The sequence below is a fragment of the Blennius ocellaris genome (assembly GCF_963422515.1).
Source record: "Blennius ocellaris genome assembly, chromosome: 13".
NCBI classification, from domain to species: domain Eukaryota; kingdom Metazoa; phylum Chordata; class Actinopteri; order Blenniiformes; family Blenniidae; genus Blennius; species Blennius ocellaris.
The window spans coordinates 19837912-19860352 of NC_137662.1; the positions used below are offsets into that span (position 1 = coordinate 19837912).

At 41.5% G+C, this 22441-nt stretch overlaps 1 protein-coding gene across 1 annotated transcript in view; it reads left to right on the plus strand.

Annotated features, from left to right (window-relative positions):
* Nucleotides 1-21675, plus strand: part of dachc (dachshund c) — a gene marked incomplete at its 5' end in the record, with an annotated part of 28905 nt that extends 7230 nt beyond the window's left edge. Inside the window, 10 exons of the mRNA XM_080507979.1 lie at nucleotides 1280-1389; nucleotides 4367-4477; nucleotides 8362-8540; nucleotides 10197-10317; nucleotides 10532-10660; nucleotides 17550-17746; nucleotides 18362-18512; nucleotides 19914-20042; nucleotides 20209-20313; nucleotides 21383-21675. Of these exons, the coding sequence (XP_080364105.1) occupies nucleotides 1280-1389; nucleotides 4367-4477; nucleotides 8362-8540; nucleotides 10197-10317; nucleotides 10532-10660; nucleotides 17550-17746; nucleotides 18362-18512; nucleotides 19914-20042; nucleotides 20209-20313; nucleotides 21383-21420 (1270 nt within the window). The 3' untranslated portion in view covers nucleotides 21421-21675. The remainder of the gene's footprint in view (nucleotides 1-1279; nucleotides 1390-4366; nucleotides 4478-8361; nucleotides 8541-10196; nucleotides 10318-10531; nucleotides 10661-17549; nucleotides 17747-18361; nucleotides 18513-19913; nucleotides 20043-20208; nucleotides 20314-21382) is intronic.
* Between the last annotated feature and the right edge of the window lie 766 nt (nucleotides 21676-22441).

A 22441-nucleotide genomic window follows, 5' to 3' on the forward strand; every position in this document is an offset into this window, starting at 1 on the left:
TTTTGTCTCTCTTCATCTCCCCCTTCTCAGCCAGTGGGTGTGTCAACAGGGGATTGGTCCTTTCTGCTGGGTAATTGATGAATTATATGCAATATGCAAATGAGGCGCCATTAATCTCCTGACTGACAGCTTCGTTTATGGGGCCTTAATGACGGCTGGATTAGATTCTAATTAAAATCTGCTCAAAGACACCCCACGCTAGGAAGCTGCTGCTGCTAGTCTATCTCTCTCGCTCTCGCTCTTTTTTTTTTTTTTACTCTTTCCCACCTTTTTTCACTCTCTCAAACTCTCCCTTCACTATACTTTTCCCTTCATCCTTTTCTCTCATTGCCTTGTCTTCACTTCCATCCCCTCCTTCAACTTTATTCTTCTCTCTGCTCCGGCTCCATCGCTTCCTTCCTTCACTCTGTGTTTTAATATCACACACACACGCACACACACACACACACACACACACACACACACACACACACACACACACACACACACACACACACACACACACACACACACACACACACACACACACACACACACACACACACACACACACACACACACACACACACACACACACACACACACACTTGCTCATAGACACACTTGCCCACAGACTCATGTTATGTCAGGCTGCTATGAAAGGAGATGAGGTACGCTGGTTGTCATTAAGCCTGATGTGGCCCGTGTCATTTCCCCTGTCAGGACATTCACACCGTTTAGTCAGAGCCAAAGTGATGTCTGACAGCTTTTCACATACTTCCTCCAGGATTGATTGAGCATGCCCGGCTCAATCAAACCACACACACAAGCACGCACGAACACTGGCGCGCAAAGACACACACATCAGTGCAAATCTGCCCGCAGTCACTGCCTTTATTGAAGAAACTTGTGACGTGGCGGGAAAAGGGGAATGAATGGCCAAATGAGGGGAGGATTGAAAGGGAAGGGGGCGAGCAAACACATTTAATAAGCAAACAAATGAATGAGTAAGCTGAACCGTAATGAGGTGCTTTATTGATGCCATAGGGAAACTCCATTTCTGCTTGCTCGTATCCACAGGGAGGTCAGATTTGCTGTACAGCAGCCTTCCTGGAACCGGTCAGGTTTCAGTGTTTTTGCTTGTTGACGCTTTAGCAGGATCAGAGGTTTACAGACTGAAGGACACTTTCTCTAAACCAGGCCACCCATCTCAGTCTCAGCGTGAAGAAGTGACTGCCCCGAGGGGGTAAAGTATTAAACTGCTTAATGACTAACGTTAGCTTGTGTTTTCTGCCTACAGTTCCAGGCCTGGACGACCGCCCAAGAGGCTGCAGAGTGTGACAGAGGGCGGGACTCACCACATGCTGTCTCACAGTGGTCTGATCCACGCTGGGATCATGCCTCCTGCAGGTGACCACCCAGGACTCATCATGCATACACTGTACATTGCTAATGTTGTGTGGAAACAGGATCATGCAAGTGCACCAACAGATTGAACATACTAATTAGTCTATCATCAAACACAGGATGCATGTAGGATATTTTATTCATAAGTGTTGAAAAAAAAAAAATGTAGATTTAACTTTTTTTTTAATGTGATTTTACAATTTATATTCAGTGAAATGTCTTGTATGAATTGTCTAACTTGATTTGCTATAGCGTTCAGTTTTGACAAATTTCCAATTTGCTGCACACCATATCCTGCATTATATATTAATGATTAAAAGTCACTCAATCTCGCTAGGAAGAATATTTTTTTGATGTTTTTAATCTGGCCGTACCCGTGCAGTGATGAATAATCAGTCAGTGACACATCAGAGCCTTTGATCACACCCCGTGGGAGTTTAAAAACATCAAGAGTAATTATGGAAACAAAAACAAATAAAGGTTGTAATTTTCCTGGTTTGGTAAACAAAAAAAACAAAAATGCTGCTTCTGATATGTATGTGCAATTTGTTAAGGTACAAGTTAAACCTGTGGAAATTTGAAAATAAACCGACAAGGCAAATGAAATATGCACAATCAAACACACTACAAGTACTGTTTAAATGGTGATTTGAGTTTTTTGATTTAGAATTTGTCAGTAATTAGGATACAATATTGTATATAGTGTGTATAACTAGTGCACCACTGATACCTACTGTCATGTGAAAATACTTTATTGTAAATGTGTCTCAATAAGTCATTATGATATTCATAATTCAGAAGACTTATTATACACCATCATTACACTTTATAACAGATTAAAAAGAAGTACACTGAAGTTTAAAAATACAATAATCCATCCATCTGCAACCATATTTCATACCACAGATGGTTTGTCACGGAATCAAAAGTCGCTGTCGGTCAATGGCTGTTTCACAGAGTGGCATGTTATTAAGCAGCTCTTATCAACTTATCGCATCTTTTCAGTTGTCAGAAAGTCAGAGCGGTGATCTGCAACTAGTTCAGTTAACCCATCAGTTTAATTGATGAACCGGTGGCTTATGCAGATTTCGATATACAGGACAGGAACGAGGCGGTTTTCTCCATTTTTCTTCTGCAACGACACATTTGTACTCTCTTCATCAATAGTATGAGGAGGTGGGTTTCTGGGAGGTGACCGGTGTGTGTTGATTAATAAAATTAGCATACACACTGCTGACACATGAAAAGCAACCCATAACTTGCAAGCGTGGTCCTTTTTCTTGAATTATAAGTACACAAAGTCCTCTACTAAGCCGGGTAAGAGTCATAATCTTTCGACCTCGGAAGCCTCTTTGAAATTCATGTTACAAATGAAGTGAAGAAATGTGGAGTTTATGATTGTGAAACTTGTGAATATAAAGCAGAAAAAAAAAAAGATTATTTCTTTAAAAGAATGAATTAGCTGCTATACCTTATTTTAATGTGGTGCCACATGCTGTGTGTCACAGATCTTACTTTCATGTGTGTGTGTTTTTTTGTTGTTTTTTTTTAACTTTCTAAGAACAGTCGACAACTGCCTGCTTAAGGCTATAAGCTGCTTGTTTTTGTCACAAACAGGTGTGTGTGTGTGTGTGTGTGTGGGGGGGGGGGGGGGGGGGGGGGGTTGTAGGTTAGGGAAAGGGAGAAAAGTAATTGTTGGCACCTCACCACTCTCAAAGTTGCCCTTGGCTTTGTGCTCTTCACTGCAACCTGATCTTTTCATTCCCCGCCTCAAAAGAAGCCATTTTCTATTAGCCTCCGCTTCCTCTCACTGTTCAAAGGTGCTCCTGTGTGTGTGTGTGTGTGTGTGTGTTGTGTCTGTGTGAGCACTCAAGAGCATCTTTCTCAGTGGGAAAAGAGTCTTTTTCCACCAAAGGAGAGGGCACGGCGGCAATGTCAGCGCTACTGATTAGAACTGGCCACATGAGAGGGGAGAAGGAGACAGAGAGAGGGAGGACATTTGAGCGTAAAAGGCAGGGAAAATCTTTGATGTGATCCTCCTTAGTCTCTCTTTCTCGCCCTCGTTCGCTCGCGCACACACACTCGCAACACAGTGGCTTATGTCCCGCTGTGATGCTGACATTTGAAAAGGTAAAGTAAGGAGAGGGGATGGGAGGAGAGAAGGAGAGAGGGCACAAGAGAGGAGGAGAGAAGATGTGAAGGGAAAAAAAAAGAACATTTTGTTGTGGTTGTCAACGTCTGAGGCAGACAAACTATTCACCTCAGACGCTCATTGTCTGAGAGAGGGGGGAAAAAAAACACTTGGCAGTGGTGATTGTTTTAAATGTTTAGATGTATCTCAGATCAGGAAATTAAGACTTATGGTTTGTTTGTGTTTCCTCAGTGGTGTTTGCACAGTTGTGCGGTTTGTTCCAACTTTAATAATTCACCATGTTTGTCTGTATTAGTGCGAGAGATATTTAATTTTCTGTTTTAAAGGTTGCTTCGCAGGTCAAACTGCCGTCTGAGGTTCAGGATGCAACTGTAACGTAGGACACTTTGCGAATCGCCGGCAAAAGTATTGCAGAAGATATCCTCACTGCTGAGCTTGTGTCTCTAGTCTGCGCTGATAAATAAAGAAGTTCTTTTTGGGTAAAAGGTGGAGCTGCTGCTAAGGCTGAGTGTCATCCTGCGTGCTGTGTTGTGGGATGTGATATCCCTGTGTGGGAGAGATGAATGTCTTGGCTTGTTCCTATCACTGCCGATTCCCTGGCAGACTAAATGGCCAGTGCAGCGGTGCAGTCAGAATGAATGGCTGGCCTCTGTCTTCCCATGACAACCTCCTGCCTACCCACTGCTCTAATCCTCCACCGGGGGCCATTGATCTGGCTCTTATTGATTCTTTTTCTTTCTTTTCCTCTTTTTCTTTCTCTTGCTATATCTGTTTCTCCCCCTCTCTCTCTCTCTCTTCTCTCTCCCTCTCTCTCTGTCGCCTTTTTAGATCTCTCGGCCCTGGCCAAAAAGATCAAGCTGGAGGCGATGGCCAGTTACCACAGCAACCAGCAACATGGCGGGCCAAACGGAGAAAACGGTGACCACAACCCCGGCCTGGGTGAGTCGTGCGAACCTGCCTCTTTTGTCACCACACATGCAAAACGCTTAATTGTTGCATGACACATCTGGGATGCCAAGAGGACACAACTTGAGCAGCTGTGTTTATGCACCGCAGCTGAACCAATCTGATTCAAAGCAGGATGTGACGTCATCTCTGTTGGCACTACCGTTTCCTCTGACGGACGGTAAAGTACAAACAAACAAACTGCAGCAGAGATGAGGCAGTACTTCAAATGAATGCCACAAACAAATATGTGTGTCAGGCAATTCAATAAATCTGGATATAAATAGCAGTGATTTTTTTTTTTTTCAGTGGTTTTTATTTTCTCGGGTTGCGATAAATGACTAAATAAGCAATTATTTACTTGACATTTGTCACACTCAAGAAGCATTTTGGGAAAACACAGTTGGTCATCTGCTCCTGTGGCCTTGCTGGCAGTTTATTAGCACTCATTAGTCATCATACCAAGTGAGTGCAAACCAGATCCGGCTTTATTAGTCATGCCTTGCAAGGCTGTGATATCTGTCATATGGGGCGAAATTGAATCAGGCTTTACAGGAAATGTTTTTTTGCATTTAAGAGTTGAGTGAACTCGATTCTGTTAATTCAAGCTTTTCGCTCCTGAAAAGCACACACAATCGCCTCATTATGGAGTCAAATCCCTTTGGCCACTAATTACATGTGCAGGTAAAAGTGTCCAAGAGCATGTGCATCCATAATTAAGTTGTACGTCCTCGAACAAATATGTTAAAATGAGAAAAAAGCAAAGTCCATACACCAGCACAAATGCACCAAAAAAAAAAGAAAAAAAAAAGCATATAATTATCTCTGTGAGGTGGTAGACTAATAAGTGCATTTTTATGGGACCCTTTTTTTTCCCCTTCGCGAGTACACTTTTTACTCAAATGTTAATAAAACCGCCGACCCTGGGTGTGAGGGAGAGCAGCCAGCAGAATTGGCGCGTCAGTGGATGGAGAGTAAGCACACCAGGATGATAGAGAGATGAATAAGATGAGAGGCTGAAGCCAAATCAATAGTCTTCTCTCTAATTCACTATCCTGAATGCAAACGACAAACGGTGGACAATCGATGGCGGGACGGGCACACGCACGCAAACGTGCACGCACGCAAACACCAGGGGCGCACACACAGAGCGGGTCGGACACACCGCCCCCACTGTTATCGACAGGTTAAAGCGACATCAGTGTGTTTAGACAGATGACAGGGCTTATGGAGGTCTGTGTGGAATACGCTATCAACCTGGGACACGCGCACACTTAACATGTGGAGCACAGCGCGAGGCTTCAGGACAGAAATGAAAAACTGTCCTTGTGTTTAAAAAAAAATAAATAAATAAAATACAAGGAGACCCGAGCAGACTCGCCATGTTTTTCAAGCCTGCTACTGCTCTTTTTTGGCAGCACGAGTTGTAAATATTTCTTTGTGCCGTGTCTGTAAACACTCCCAGTATTCACCATTGTTTACCATTGTATACACTCAGTTGCGACTGCCAGCATCTGCGCACAGTTAGGTGGCATGGTTACCACCAGCTATTATAAACCTGTAAAGCTTAATCACTGTTAATGATAGAGTCAAGTGGAAACACACACACACACACACACACAAACGCACAGCAGAGATACAGACACACATACGCACAATGTGTTTTTTCCATACCGCCACCCACTGCCTTATGGGAAGGATAGGCCCCTACCAGAGCTTTAACCACTACAAAGGAGATCTCAGATTACACACACGCACACACTCACAAATGCTGAGTGTGACACCTTATGGGCCGGGGAAGAGCAGGAGCAGCCATTTCTGCATTTAACAAGATCTTCTGGAAATTTACAGTAACTGTTTGTTTACAGTAATGGTTTGTTTGGATAAACATAAGAGAGGCACTTTGACTTTTGATGTTTTTTAATGAAACATAAGAGAAAGTGATGGGAGGGCAGAGAACGTGGGGGTGTGTGTGTGTGGGGGGGGGGTGCAGACTTAAGAAGAGAGAGAAAGAGAATGAGTGAAAATGAAATTACAGAAGGGTGAGGGATGGGGGGGTTTCGGAGGAGGCAGTGGAGGGGAGCGGGGTGACAAAAGTGGAGCGCTGGTTCCTAACCAAGGCTTAATATTTGGAGTTGGCTGCTAGTTGATTTTCGGAGCATCTGGTTATTCAGCTCCATTCAGACAGATCTTTTGTTTGGATTGGTTTCTGCTCTGGGCAAGTGAGAGACTAATCTGCCAAATGCACAAAGCACTGCACATATGTCCAGCGAGCCCCACTCATAAAGTCAATGCCTCACCCTTTCTTTCTTCGTTTGCCTTTTCCTTTCTTTCTTTCTTTCTTCTTTCTTTCTTTCTTTCTTTCTTTCTTTCTTTCTTTCTTTCTTTCTTTCTTTCTTTCTTTCTTTCTTTCTTTCTTTCTTTCTTTCTTTCTTTCTTTCTTTCTCTCTTTCTTTCTCTCTTTCTTTCTTTCGCTCTTTCTTTCTTTCCTTCCTCCTTTCCTTTCTTTCGTTCCTTCCTTCCTTATTTCCTTCTTTCCTTTCTTTCTTTTATTTGTTCTATTTCATCTTCTCTTCTTTGGTTAGCCTTTTTTGTTGTTTCCATGCACTCGTTCTATTATTTGTGACAATTGTGCAGAATAGAGTCCAAGATTTTTTCCTTTGTGTTTATAATTACCCAGCGTGCATTGCTGGCCCAGCACCAGGACTGCCATCAGCTTCTTTTGTTCCACTTCCTCCCTGTGTTTCTTTTGTTTTTGTTTTTCCCTTTTATTAAATGATAAATATTTATGTCACCCCCCCACACACACACCCCCCCACAACAGGATTGTTTGTTTCATGAATAGAAAGACTGCAGCAACCCACTGGGGTGCTGTTGAGAGGAAGGATTTTCTTTAAAGATAGTGGATGCTTGTCTTAAAGAGAAGAGTGTGAACAACAGATTGGCCAAGATAATAAGAGTTCACTTTCAGCTGCTCAAATTGTGCAGGATTGTAATAAAGAGCTCTGGGGCATCGCGGCAAAAGTTCTATATCCCCCTCTTAAATCCGGTGAGGTTGGATTTGTGTTTTTGCCAGACGACACTCACGAGGCCATCGCGATCTTTATGTCTTTGAGAAACACTTGTCCTGCTCATTACAGCGCAGTCGCGTCTCCTCTTCCACTCCCCTCCCTTCCCTGTTTTTTCTCCCCCACGTCTTCTTCCTCACTCCGCTCCGCGCGCAAGTTGTTTTTGAAGAAGCAGAGCAGTCATCCACGTAATTCTTACAACACAGAGATTGATATTGGTGTCCAGGATCCAGTCCTGTCATCAGAGGCACTGTGAGCTTTCACTTCAGTAAACAATATAAGTTGGGATGGATTAATAAATCTGCAGCAAACATGATAAATGAGCGAGTGAGACCTGCTTCATTGGTAGCTTTACTCCACCTTCGTTTGAGTAACAAAGGATTTTCTATTGCGCACTTCCTCTGGAGGTCACATATGGGAACACTCTGACACTTGTTTGATCTTTTTAAAAGCTGTCCGAAGACCCTGTGATAAAAATCCGAACGTTAGATTGGGCGGCAGTTGTTCATGTGGTAGCCTGGGCTGTCTCTCAATTGTAGTGTTGCAGGTTCAATTTCCCCATCTCAACCTGTCCACATGTCGAAACACCTTACTGAGCACCTTACATGGTCGTCACCTACCTAATGGAATGGCTGAATTTGTGTCACTTCTACTCGAGGATCCTGTTCACAGTGGATTATATCTTTGAATGTATGAATATGACACGCTCCCTGTTTTGCACCAGGTTGTTATTAAACCAAATGCAGAAGGTGTAAGACTTATTTACCTTCTCTTCTGTGCTCTTTCTTCTCCCACCCTTCTCTGCCCCAGTTCTGGATCAGTTGCCCTTCATGATGATGTCACATCCTCTGATCCCTGCCAGCCTGGCTCCGGCCTCCGTTTCGATGGCTATGGGCCAGATGAACCGACTGAGCACGCTGGCCAGCATGGCCAATGTGGCGCAGCTCCACGCCAACCCCCCTGCCAGGGCGCCCACCTCCGTCATTAAGGTGAACTCAGTGGCCCACCGGCCCGGTGGCGCTCACCATCAGCCAGTTATCGTATGAGACCATGGGCTGAATAAATTACATAGAAGCAGTGTTGCAAAATTAACAGTGTAAAGAAAGAAAATCACATTTGATCAATTTGGGCACATTTAACTTGCTTTTAACATCTAAATACTCACATTTCAAGACAATTTAATTTTTATATCCTTTACACCCACAAATATAACTATGATTAAAAATCATTAAGAGTCTAGTAGTAGATATCAAAAATCTGGATTGGTACCAGAGTGCAATCGGTTATCCCTGGGCTTCACTTCAGTCTCCCATCTATTTGTATATTTTTAAGATAACCTGCAAATACAGGCAGAAACCGCAACCCTCTTAGCCAAGTTGGTCACTTTGCTTAAAAACACTCCTGTGGCTTCACCTTTAGGATTAATTAAAGGAGCTTTGAAAGGATTACGCATTAAAAAAAATGTCGCAATGTAGACCTTAGAGTGTTATATCTCATCATGTCCTCATCAGTAGCAGGAAGTTGTATGTCTCCGGTCATAATTTTAACGACGCAGACCATTGTTTTTAAGACATTGGACTGGATCCCAAATATGGTTTACGAGGCTTATTGAAATGAGAGCCAACTTTTCCTGTAAACATCAAAGAATGCCATAGCGTGTTTACAAGCTGCTCCATGTCTCCAACAATATATGTATATATATATTCTTTTTTACAGTAAAGAGGATATTGTGTCCTGTAAAGCCAAGGCACAGCTTCTCCATATGTGCTTGCATTTAGTTTAGAAACTGTTATGTGAGTGTTTATTTTATTATTTTTTGCACAGAAATGAGTTGTAAGACACTGCACCACTCAACCAAGCGTTCTAAGTCTCCTTACTATTTTGTGTCCTTTTGCCCTAAGCTCCATGTGAAAATGATTGCAACAGCATATCCAGTCATGACAATATTAAATCACTAGTCTAAACTAGCAGCAAGCATCATGTGTGTTCTTTAATTTAATGTTTTATTATTATTATGGGAAAACCTGAAAGTTAACGATGGTCAAAAGAAGAATTTCTGTTGGTTTGTGGGTTTGTCGTAAAAAAATAAAACCCTCCATATCCAACAAGAGTTACTTGTTAGTAAATGTTTTGTTCACATTCCTAGCCGTTGGGATTCACGATTATGTTTGTAGTTTATTGTTGTAGAAATAAAAAAAAGTGGAATTTTTGGCTGCATGACTTCACTGTCCCCACTGGTAAACCTCCAAGCAAACCTTTACTTAAGCTCACTTCTAGAATATTTACCTGGTACCAAGACATCAAAATGCAATAGATGTATATATTTCAAACTTAGAAAATAAAATTTGAGATGACATTCTAAAAACAAATGTAACAGTGCAATGTTCCATTACAAAGAAACACTTTTGTCACCCACTTTTAAGGACTTGAGTCGAGCATTTATGGGCACATTTTGTCTTGTAGATCACAACAATAGAACAAAAATGTAGTGTATGTTTACTGCGCATTTAATTTCAGACAAAAGTCCAATCAGAAATTTCTTGGACATATTAAAAAAACAAAACTTTAATTAGCTTGTAGGTCTCATTTCTACAACACTCGTGAGAGTTGATTCGTCGCTATATTAGTGTTTTTGTGTTCGTTAGGAACGAGTGTTTGACAGCCCGTCTCCCACTCCTTCACTTGAGGAAGCTCAGATGTCGTCCAATCACAGCAGCAGTGTGTCAAGCTCACCGTCTCACACAGAACGCACTGCGGAAACCACACGTATGTACCTACCCACATTCTGTGAGTGCATAGTTTTTTTTTCTATCTTATGTTTACTGTTTACTTTTATTTCTGTCGTATTGTACCATGATAATAAAATCTGTATATATTCCCCATACATGACAATTTGTCACACAAATTCTTACATACATACTCGGTGCTTTTCCTTCCAGAACAATACTTTTGGTGAACCTGCTTATATTTTTGTGTCCAGACTCGCTCCATGATGTCCTGTCAGCTAGTGTTTTGGGACATTCTCCAGGTTTGGTTGCGGGAGCCAGAGAGGGAGACTTGACTTCAGTGGAGTACAACAAAGAGAACAAGCGGAGCCACAATGACAGAGGTGAGATCATGCATCCATCTTTTGTGAGCACTGGACCCATTCATCATCATTTAAGAATCACCAATTTACCAACTATGGTTATAGAGAAAACCCATACATACACAGGGGGATCCTGCAGTTTTCGCACATGACGCCTTGGGACATAATAAGTTCTTTAAAACTACCGCCACCATTTCACATGCACTTTTTTTTACTGTTTTTTGATCTCTTTTGTGAATCTCAAATCCAAACGTTCCGTCCTACCTGTTAAACTCATCGTTTTCTATGAGCCTATTTCATATCCTTGAATTTGTCCTCATCACATGCATTATACTCATTTGAGTTAAAACAGGTAACGTTTTTAGCTAAATAATTTCTCAACTCAATCTTCGGTATTATTTGTTTACTATGATCTTGTCATATAACTTCTAAGTAATTTCTTAAATATAGTCACTTTGTTCTCTCCACATTATTTCTCAGTGCTTCCTATTGTTCAGTCACCTTTCACTTCAAGCTAATACCTCAAATTAATATTTTCTTCCCTGTTGATCCTTTGATATGAATTGTTTTTCATTCATGGTAAACTCACATTTTTCCTACATACTCAGCCATTATTACATGAGCTTCTGAGTCCAGACCCTCCCAGACTGGTTGGTTAGCAGAATTAACGCCAACAAAAGTCTATTGAGGATTTTGGGCCTCACAGTTGTTCCTGTGTATATTTTAATGAAGACTTTGATTAATGTAAATAAGGCCAATTGTCAAAAAGTTTGCACGTTAGCACATTCAGGTTCAACCTGTCCTATTATCTTCCCGAAAACCTGGGGCCTTCAACAAAGTTAAGTGAAAGTGTATCTTGTGGGATCACTGTTGTGATGTGTTGCATTATTCTTGATCCATTAGATCGTAGCATCTCTGGTAAAAACCAGTCTAAAATGGCCTGAGTCTAGTTAGTATTGCAGGCAGCCATTGTTTTTTACAAGTTAATGAACATTTTTGGGTTGAATGTGGTTGTGCTTGATTCTAGTGGAGTCCTTTACAGACCAGTGTTTCTGCCACCGCCTCTATTCGACCTTGTTTTTATTTTTGAGATGAAAGTACAGACAAAACACACAGGTTTTTTGAGAAGATGTCTTTTGAATTTTTAACAAAGCTGTATTGAAACTGCAGTCTGTAGCTCCTACCAGGGGTGGGCATGACATGAGGCGGTCTCATACTGTACATAGATAAAACAATAAGTTATGGTGTAGACAAGTGAACACAAACACAACTATATGCCACCTTAATGCAGCTGGAGGTTATTAAATTCATCCAATCTTTAGTAAGCTGTCTTCTTAAGTGCATAATGTTGCTCGGATATTTTAAATTGCAGTGTCAGCCTCACTTCAAAGGTCAGTTTTCTTAGAATTTCCTATTCCAGTCATCAATCATTTAATCATTATTAATGAGTAATGCTTCCTCAGCCAGCTCAACCGCCTTTGAACAAAGTCTGTCAATACAGAACAAAATGCATTCAGTCTCCGTCCAAGCCATCCATCTAAGTCACAACTCTTAACTTTTCAAAACCTGTGGGAACTGTGGGCAACCTTATAAGACATTTTTTCATTTCCCAAAGAAAAATTGTTTTTAAGAGTTTAACTCTTAAGAAATATCAGTAACAGGTCGATACTGATTCGCGGCCGTGGCCTTTCACTCCACCTCCCCCCTCCTCTTCTTCTCCTCGCTGTCAGTGGCCTGCCGGCTTCCCGTGGAGAGCAAAGACAAATAATTCTGCAAAACAGGACTCCATTAGACCAGGAAGCGGTGTTACATTAGCGAGCCATTTGCCGGGCCGCGGCCTAACGAGCCAGGCGGCCTCCCGCGCTCTCAGCTGGACCTCATCTGCATAACGACTGCCTCCCTGTCGTTAGGGCCCGCGTTGCCACGGCGCTGCAACGTCAGTTGTTTGGTTCTCTCTGTCAGGGAGGTTTGCATTAGCTTAATGAGGACTGCTCAAGGACAAACAGTCAGCAGAAATCTACAGCGAGAGAGAGAGCGAGTGAGAGAGAGAGAGAGAGAGAGAGGGAGAGAGGGGCAAAGATTGTTTGTATGTGTGTTTGTATGTCTTTGTCTGTGCACGCGCATGTGTAAATGTATTCTAATACTGAATCGCATTATTCAGTAATCGAATCTAAAAATCACAAAGGCCTCCCAGGTAAGGTTTCAGATGCTGTCAGGTATCTGTGAACATATTGACAAAGCAGTGATGGCACAGACGACGTGAATGCCATGCATCACACATTGCATTTATGCAATTGATTTTCAATTGATTTTCCTGCATGCAAATGAAACGCATGTACATTTGCTGGATTGCAAGCTTTTGTGTTTGACCTCGAACATCACAGGAGAGGTTTATGGTGGATTGAACAGGAGTTTCAAAGAGCGCTTCCATGCTGTCATTCTGTCAATCCAATATATGATAATCTCAGTGTGTGTGTGTGTGTGTGTGTAGGAGTAGGAGTCCGTTTTTGGCTGTGTGTGCTGTTTCAGTGGTCTTTGAACAACGTATCCATGCAGCAAAGATCAGAGGCCATCCCTGACACCTCACTCCCATTAACTAAACATCAGCAGAATTTTATTCTGTCTCTGTATCTCTCTTTCTCCCCTCCCCTTTCCGTTCCCTTCCGCTGACTGGCAGTCTTCACGTGGTGAAGTTCATTAGCCCTGGGGACAGGTGGGAGAGGAATAAGAGAGGAGGGGAAAAAAAAAAGAGAGATGAAGTTGGGAGAAAAGAGAAAAACAGACAGTGACCTTGGTTAGGGAGATGGGTAAATGATCAAACAAGCTGGCAGCTGTGTGTGTGTGTGTGTGTGTGTGTGTGTGTGTGTGTGTGTGTGTGTGTGTGTGTGTGTGTGTGTGTGTGTGTGTGTGTGTGTGTGTGTGTGTGTGTGTGTGTGTGTGTGTGTGTGTGTGTGAGTGCGAGGTAAAGTAGGCGTAAAACAGTAACTCAATAAAGGATCAGTCACATCCAAGGAGCCTGGGGAGCCCACGCTGCTGACTGCGCACTTCAGCGGCTACAAATGTGTGTGTGTGTGTGTGTGTGTGTGTCTGTATGTGAGCCACAGGAGTGTAGTTGGATGCCCTCCGCTGAGCTCGCCAGCACCTGCTAATTACCTTTCTCTACAGAGCAATGCTTTTAGCAAGAAAGAGGGAGAAAGGGGAGGAGGAGAAGGGGGGGTATTGCTTCTCATCTGTGAAACACCTTGAATGTGACAGTTGCCAAGACGTGAGGCCGAGGCAGAGTAGGGAAGGTGGGTGGATTTGGAGCAGAAGATGCTGTGGTCAGCTAAGTGGAGAAAACACTGTCATTTGTCACAGACGGAGAGAAGTGCCAGATATCACATCGCACGTTCACACTCGTCTCTGCTCCAATAAACCGCCGGACTCCGAGGACGTCTTCGTCCTCAGTGGCTCGGATGACAGTAAACGCATAAAGTGAGCAACTGCCTGATGCGTGCAGGAGAGAGGGGGGGGAAAAAATGCAGAAAATGGCTAATCTTCATCTCCCTCACTGTCGCGAATCGGGAACACGCAGTTCTCAGGTTTACAAACAGATGGTCATCCATAATGCAGGTTCTTAGCTGCTTTTATGGGAGATGTCAAGCTGTGATGCATTATCAATAGGCAGACTGCCATCTAATAAAGGGTAACCACATTTTTAAAGCCCCCAAACCTGGACTCTTCTATGTGCCTGCATGCACTTGCACACAGTAATTAGTGTAAAACCTTATTTGCTGTTGAGCTTGATGCGTATACAAGAAATTAAACAAATGTAATAGTAAGCTAAACATTTGCATTGTAGTTTGATCTTGCATTGGTGCAATATCAGTGTCGATTTTAAACAAACAACACCTGAACGCTTTAAAAAACAATGTTATGGTAATCAGGTAAACAGTTGCTGAAGCGATAGAGGAGACTGATCACACACACAGGAAGGAGATAATAAATAAGAGATTACCTCAACAGTTTTGCATTTTTAAAAATGTGTCTTAGAGACAACAAAAAAGAAAAACAACAGGCAATGCAAAGCAGGGTAACTTTATTTGTATAACAGTTCACAGCAACAAGCCAATTTAAAGTGCTTTTTGACTGAAAACAGGAACAAATGCAGAATAATGAAAAGTCATGAGAATAACTAATTTCAAAATATTATTAAAACATATCTCAAAAAGTGAAAAAAAAGACACACAGCTCACAAAATGAAAACGTGGAAGATCAAGAAAAATTGGCTCATGCAATTTTGTCCATTCCTAAAACTTTTCAGGTTGTCGCTCAGTACAGTCATAGTTACAAAAATCAATCAGGAGCAGCCTGTACCAACCCTTTGCTAAATGCTGAATTCCAGGTGTATGTATAAATAATTTAAGATTGTGAATAACATGTGGTCACAGAGTAAAGTGATCACAGGCACGTGTATGTGTACCAGGACTGGAAAAATAAAGATACTGAAGCATTAACAAAAGCCAAGTCTCTGAAAGAACTCAAAGTAGGAGAGTATCACTTCGAGAGACGCTTTGTTGCTTCTTTTTCTGTTTATTCAGTTTATTTTAATTTCAGTAGCACCTGTGGTGCAGCATTGGTTAGAGGACTCATCATCAATGTGATGGTATTGTCCCATTTTTTGGATAGAAACAAAAAGCTGAAAAAGAAGAAGTATGATACCTTCTGAAAGCTAGCTAGAATTAAAGCATAATGAGTCTTAAAAATTGAGGAAATAAAAGCAACCAACTGTTATGTTTAAAAGCCAAAATGTATAAAACTCTTTCCAAAGATATTTAAGTGAAGCACAAATAACTCAATTGTACCTTTTTTCTATAAGTATGCTGAAGTAATCACAAATTGTCCGTTCCGGGTAGCAACAAAGGTCAACAAAAGCATTCGGCATCACATAACGGTGTTGCTGACAACACTTTGTCAGCGTTTTAAAGTATCAACTGTCAAGGTTCACAACACAAACTTCTCCCCGAGCTTTCAACCATATCGCAAGATGAAGGATTTTTAACGGTAAATAATTACCTGGTTTCTCAGGTCACAGGATAACAACTAATCCAGCCTAAAGACATGGTTGAAAGCTCCAGAGAAAGCTATTAAAAGTTACGGATGTTTTTGTCTCGCAACATCCCCAAGGTCAATATTTACCCTGTCGTGTATGCTCAGTCCCGTTCTGATCAGATATAAGTGTGTTTATGTGTGGAAATTAAGTCTTACTCTGACTTTTTGTGAAATAGTGCATATAAACATTCCAAGACTAAACAAGTCGGCCGTGAATCAACTCTTGAAAACTGTAATTTGTGAGTGTAAATCAATGATTTATTTTGAATTCAGTTGAATGTGAGTTAAACATATATACATTTTTCAAACCCAACTTTTAACATTTTAGAAGAAACTAATAATTCAAGAATATTTTTGATACTTTGTTACAATTTATTTGCTTGTTTTTGGAAATACAAAGGTTAGAACTATCTTTCTATTACAGTTTTTCCTTTGGAAAGAAATATTATAAAGCTGAAATTTTGTTCTGTGTAACTTTATTCGTTTTGTTAAACTGCAGTTTGGATTTATTGTAGGTTTAATCCATATTTTTTGCAAGACTTGCTGTCATTAACTAGCACTCAAACAATAACCATCAAACGTTTGAAAGTCATTCTTTACAGCTACAATGTCTACAGAAATCCACATTAACTTTAAATTTATTGTCGGTACATTCCAGTACAGTGCAGCATGAAGCAAGAAAAATATTTTACACCCTGGCACTCTCTCAGCTGACAACATATAAAAATCTATAGCGAGACTATAATAAGCAGAAACTTTATGAACTAAATCAGACCTAAAATAAGACAATGAATACAATAAATGTGAAATTCTTAGCATTAAAAAAACACATTTACTAGAATTGAATAGTCAGGGGTCACCTTTGAAGTTACATCTGAGTGTAATAAAATCTCTGCGTGTGTGATATGTTTAGTATGTGGATACCTGTAAATGTCCTCTCAGTCAGCTGCATTTTTAAGAGTCTTGAAAGGTGGTGCCCTTCTCCTCTGTGACAGAGATCTGTCTGCAAACACCAGGTTTTTATTTACCCTCAGTCGAAACTGGCAGCATCCCTTTTTTCAGTCCCATTGTCTTGAAATATTGTGTTTGAAAACCATAAGCACCAATGCTACTGAATGTGGTATATCTATATATCCGTGTAGACACAGTGCTGGCCAAAATGTGTAAAAGAGGGCCTGCAAGTCTACATCAAGGGCAAACAAAAACCCACAGTTACAAGCAAACCTCTGGTGAGTAAACAGACTTAACTTGCCAGAGATGAGGTGATGAGTGAGATGTTTACAGGTTCTTGAACGTACACACACACACACACACACACACACACACACACATTGATCATATTAGAAATTTTTGACGCAATCCTGTGTGGACACACATATTTCAATATGGAAGAAATACATGCAGAAGTCCTATTACATACAGATTTCAACGTGTATACACAAACCAAGCGATACACACAACTCCATATGCATGCATGGAAGTCATTTTGCTGCTGTATTATCCCCATTAAAGTATACCCTTTCAATTAGGTTGTGGGTAGACTGTATTTTTTATTCTCCTTGTAATCATTGGCATTGAGGTTTCCTTCATTCAGTGTATGTCTGTGAATCATTTATGACCTTTTTTTTTTTTCATTGCGAATTTACCTTTTTGGGCCAGTGATGAGCTCACGTTTATTTGTAATTTTATTAACAATGTCTGAACGTCACTTAAAGAAGCAAAGAGGTGCCTTCACGTGAGAGCGAGAGCGAGAAACCAATTCAGTCGGGAGTGTGTCAGACCTACTAACGAGACATCAAACTGTCTTTCTGCCCTCCAGATAACAACTCCTTGGCTACTCAGACAGCCAGGGAGAGCTGTGATAGACAAGTCTACCCCAAACCCCCGTCAGGCAGGGAAGGCTGCGAGAGGGTATCTTACCCTGCAGGACAGAAGCTCCCAGCAGGTCTCCACCACGCTCCCTTCATCTTCCCGGAAGGCTTGTCCTCCATAGAGACCCTGCTCACAAACATCCAGGTGAGGCTCTGCCGGGGCTTTATTATTATTATACTCTATGATGAATAGGGAGGCAGATGAGCCACTCTTTGGGATTTCCTGAAATGGCAAATAGCAGAGGAGGCAGACATTTAGGATGCGCTGTGATTAGCATGGGCGTGTGCTGACCTGCTTCTCAGACTTTACACGTCTTTGTTGTGGCACAGTCACAATGAGCGCTCTCTCTGGTGTGGTTTTCACAGGGCAATAAACATGTGTTTTCACCCCATGTGACCCTGACGGGTTCACTTTTAGCCAGTCCATTAAAAAAAAAAAAAGTCTTTCTTGATGTTAAAATATCTGATTTATTAACAAAATAAAATATGAGACAAAAATACAGCCTGAAGAAGACACGGTTGTCACTTTTTTCTTTCACCGTTGGGTGGCTTAAATCCTCTTTATTATATTAACTGCTGCTCATAAATTACTTTGATCTCAAACGTTAAAAAACACCATGCCTTTGTTAAAGTGTAATAAAAAAAAAAAGGAAAAGTCTCTCTCTTTAGGGTTTTAAAATTTTTTTGTATGAAGTTTGACCTCTCTCCAGGCTTTCTCTTCAGTGTGTAACCTGTCGATGTGCGTCTGTGTGTCTCCAAGCAGGGTCTGCTGAGGGTTGCCATAGAAAACGCCCGTGCACAGGAGAAACAGGACCAGCTGGAGAGGACGGAGCTGAAGCTGGAGCTGGTCCGAGAGAGGGAGCTCAGAGAGACCTTGGAGAGACAGCTGAGCATGGAGCAGAAAAACAGAGGTACCCCGGTACATCGCATCTCGCTCTGTGTTTAGCAGAGCAAACGCTCAGATTTACTCATTAAACACAACTGTCTGTGTGTTAACTTGAGCTTCTTCTTTTCTTTTTTTTTTCCTTGTTCCCCTGGAAGTTATTCCAGTTGGCAAGTGTTGATTGGAGTGTTACAATTCCCCGTGTGAATTTATTAACACTGGCATGGCGTGGATTCTAACATCTAAGAACTGACAATTCTGCTGTGCAGCTAAACAAGGCTTGTCTAATCCACTTCTCAACTGACAGGACGTCCATTAACTTGAAAATCAGATAAGGAAGTGAGGACACCTACTGTGTATTACCCCTCAAAGCAGCTGCAGAGGTGAATTAGACCGAGTTTGGCAGTATCCTACAAACTAAATCGAGTTTGGCAAGTTCACAGAAGCTGTCATAGACAGTGCCGTCAGAGCAAATTCCAATCAAGGACAGCGTGTTTGATGGGGGTCAAACCAGGTGGGGGGAGAAAAAGAAAAAAAAACTTGTGCTGGAGAGTGATAATTGTTTTATATAAAATATTTTTGGGATGAATTTTCACAGTCTTTTGCCTTGTTGTAAATTTACTTCTGTTTGCTTTTCCCTGTGATGAAGCAATGGACAGTTTGTAGAAGATCAATAATCTATGGACACACACACACACATTCATTATGTATTTAAATTGTGGGATGGGGCCAAAACACCCAGGGAAAAAAAAAAAAACAACCCCCCCAAAAAACAGGGTCTTCACACACTGAAGCATGAGTGCTAACCACGACAAAAACATGTGGCCCTGTGTGAGGCACTTGGAGTAATACTTAGTGACGAGAAGAGAGTTGCATCCAAATAAGCCTGCATTGATGAGTTTTATGAAGATTGATGATGTGTATCCCGAAAAAAAGTTTGTGTCACTCAGCACTCTTGAAGGTCCTGTTCTCAAAAAGATATCAGGCACAGTGGTATCTTCCCCCCCTCTTGTGAAGACAGACCAGATGTCCTGGTTACCCGAATGGAAGTGTGTGCAGCGAGAGACAATGTGTCCTTTACCTTTGCCCCATTTCAGATCTACTTTAGTAAAACCCGCAGTTTGATTTCAGGGACAGTGTGTCGTGTTGTCATTGTAAAGCTACTCGCTGAATGGCCTCTCATTCCCTGAGAAACCACAGCAGGAAAAAAAAACAAAAACTGCTTGTTCAGAATGCTTGCTTCAAAGTGGCTCAAATGTCTTCATGTAACTTATCCAAGGAGCAGAGACAATCGAGAGACAATCAGAAATAAAAATGAACTGCAATACCCTCAACAGCAGTTTCAAATGAGGTGGTGTAAAAAACTAAAACAAAAAACAAAAAACAAAAAAAAACAAGCCGCTGACATCTTGTTGTCTTTTCTGCTCAGTTCTGATCCAGAAGCGCCTGAAGAAGGAGAAGAGGAGTAAGAGGAGACTACAGGAGGCTTTGGAGGAGGAGGTCAAACTCCGCGATCAGGCCGAGCACAGCCTGCTGCACACTGCCAACACACACACGGGTACGGAAAAGCCTGTTTTCTTCCTGTCTGCTTCGACCGAAACTCGCTGTATCCATTGCGATTCTCATTTTCATATTAAATGTCACCAAGTCATCAGTGCAGCTTCGCCTTGACTGTTCATTAGCCTCTAATTAAGTGTCTTTATTAATTAATGACCAAACAACAGGCCATCAATCATCAGCGGTCCCTCCTCACACAGAGCCTGTGACCCAGGACGTGAACGGGAGCAATCATGATGACAACAGGCTGGACAGCAAGACAACAGTACAAGGTACAGAGTGCGTGAGTGGCCACATCTGCAACATCTTTGAAATTGTTAGAATATGTCCACGTTGAAGAGACTTTTTCTCGTAAGAATTGAAAAGGTATATTTCCACGTTGTGTGAAAAGAAGGTAAAACATTGTTAAGAAACAATATAATTTACCTCTAATCAGCAGGGGTGATTTGATTCTCATTCTTACAAAGAATTTTCACTTCAGTGTGAAATTCCTAAGTGTCCTACCTGCTGGTGAGGATTTATTTAGCTCCTATCGACTGAGCGAAGACAACAGATTTTTTTTTTTAAATTTCACCTGCTCACTGCATGCGATGCTTAACTGACCAGTCTCCTGGAAGAGTTTTCGGAGCTTTCACGGGGAGCCCGCTCCCGAGAAATTGAAGGAAATGAAATGAGGCATGAGACAGTTCACTGGGGCTGCCGTTTTAATGGAGACAGGCATTTAATATATTTACGTTGCCAACATTATTGTCTTCACAGGAATAGATTAATGAGAAAGTCCCTCATGCAACATCTTAAACAGACAGAAAAAGAAATGGCCGTGATCCTTCGCCCGGCCTCATCAAAAGGAGTGCATGGTTGTAGCCCACCTCTGCTCCGCGCCGCGCTAAGACCGCCATACCAGACACTGTGCTTGTTCAAAAGCAATTTTTAATTGAATGTCAGTGAAGCAAGAAGAGAACTGGCCACTAATTAATGGCTGTCTTAATTGTCCTCATGACGAGTTTGTTTGGACATCATTTGCATAATTAACACCCAGTAATAAATCATTTAAAGGGGAATTGTCTGTCAGACAGCAGGGCAGGATGTGCTTCCTTTGTGCCAGGAAGTTTTTATCACCACAACGGGGTTCAGGGGGCGAAAGACACTTTCCTCTATTGTTATTGATCTCTGCTTGTGGCTGGATTCCACCCCCCACCCCCTTGATATTTATCTGAATGAATTCATTGCATATGCTTGTTCTAACAATGGAGTCACTCGTCTAAATTTAGAATTTGTTATGAATGAAATAGTTTGAATTACTTTTTTTTTTATTAAGCTGAGCGTCTCTGTTTATTTCAGAGGGCAGAGTTTTCCTGCAGTCTAGCGGGATGTACTGAAGACAGCCTGAAATTGTGAACGAGCGAAAAGACGGACGAGTGGATGGAAGAACCGTGCGACGAAGAGCCGTTGTTTATGAGATTTACAATCGACAGGCATGCTCTGTAGCATCTCCGATACACATCTGCACCTCCCCGAAATGACTCCTCGGTCGACATTTGAACTTCTCCATTGTTCTCCTGTTTTAATTTATTGCATTTATCAACAAATCTCAGCCGTAGTTGGAAGAGTACTTTATTCTGATGTTGTGTTTGACTGTGTTTCTTTGAATCAAAGTTGATTTATTTTTTTGTTTTTCTTTTGTTTTGTTTTTCTTTTTTTAGATGCTAGATACAAATGATCATACTTGTTTTGGATTTTTATTTTATTTTCTGTCAGTGCTGTTTGTCTGGACACAAGTGACGAATATGACTTGTAACAGAGTTGTGTACATATATAGTCATCATTTTTATTATTATCAAAAGAGAATCATAATGGCATGTTGTACAGTCAGTAAATGACTTGTATTGTGTATGTTATGCAGTAGTGCAGTTTGACAATACAGACAATACAAATCCTTTTTATTCAACTGCGTGAGTGCGTCGTTTCTTCACTTGGCGACTGCAGCATCTGAATATATTGTTCATTCAACCGAAGACAAGCAGAGGAAGAGCAGAGCGGCCAACATATTCGAAGGTGCAGGGAGAGATGTTGCATTGATTCCTGCTTCATCTCCAAAAACGGACACGTAAGTATTGACACACAGGAAGGTGGTGAGCAGGGGCACGTGGAAGCTGTCCGTTGGTGAAATATGTCGACGGTGCACTATCCGTCTGTGGCTGCACTCGTTTTGATCAGGTTTCCCTGATGTGATAGAGAAGGTGAGACTTTACATGGTCAATACGTAATCACGTTTTCAGTGAATTTGTAAAAGGGTTAAACAATAAATAGATGAGTATTTGTGGAGAGGGGAAAAAATAAACATCTTACATTGCAGGGGGGAAAATTTGAGGATATTTTTGGAGGATGTTTTCCTGCCAG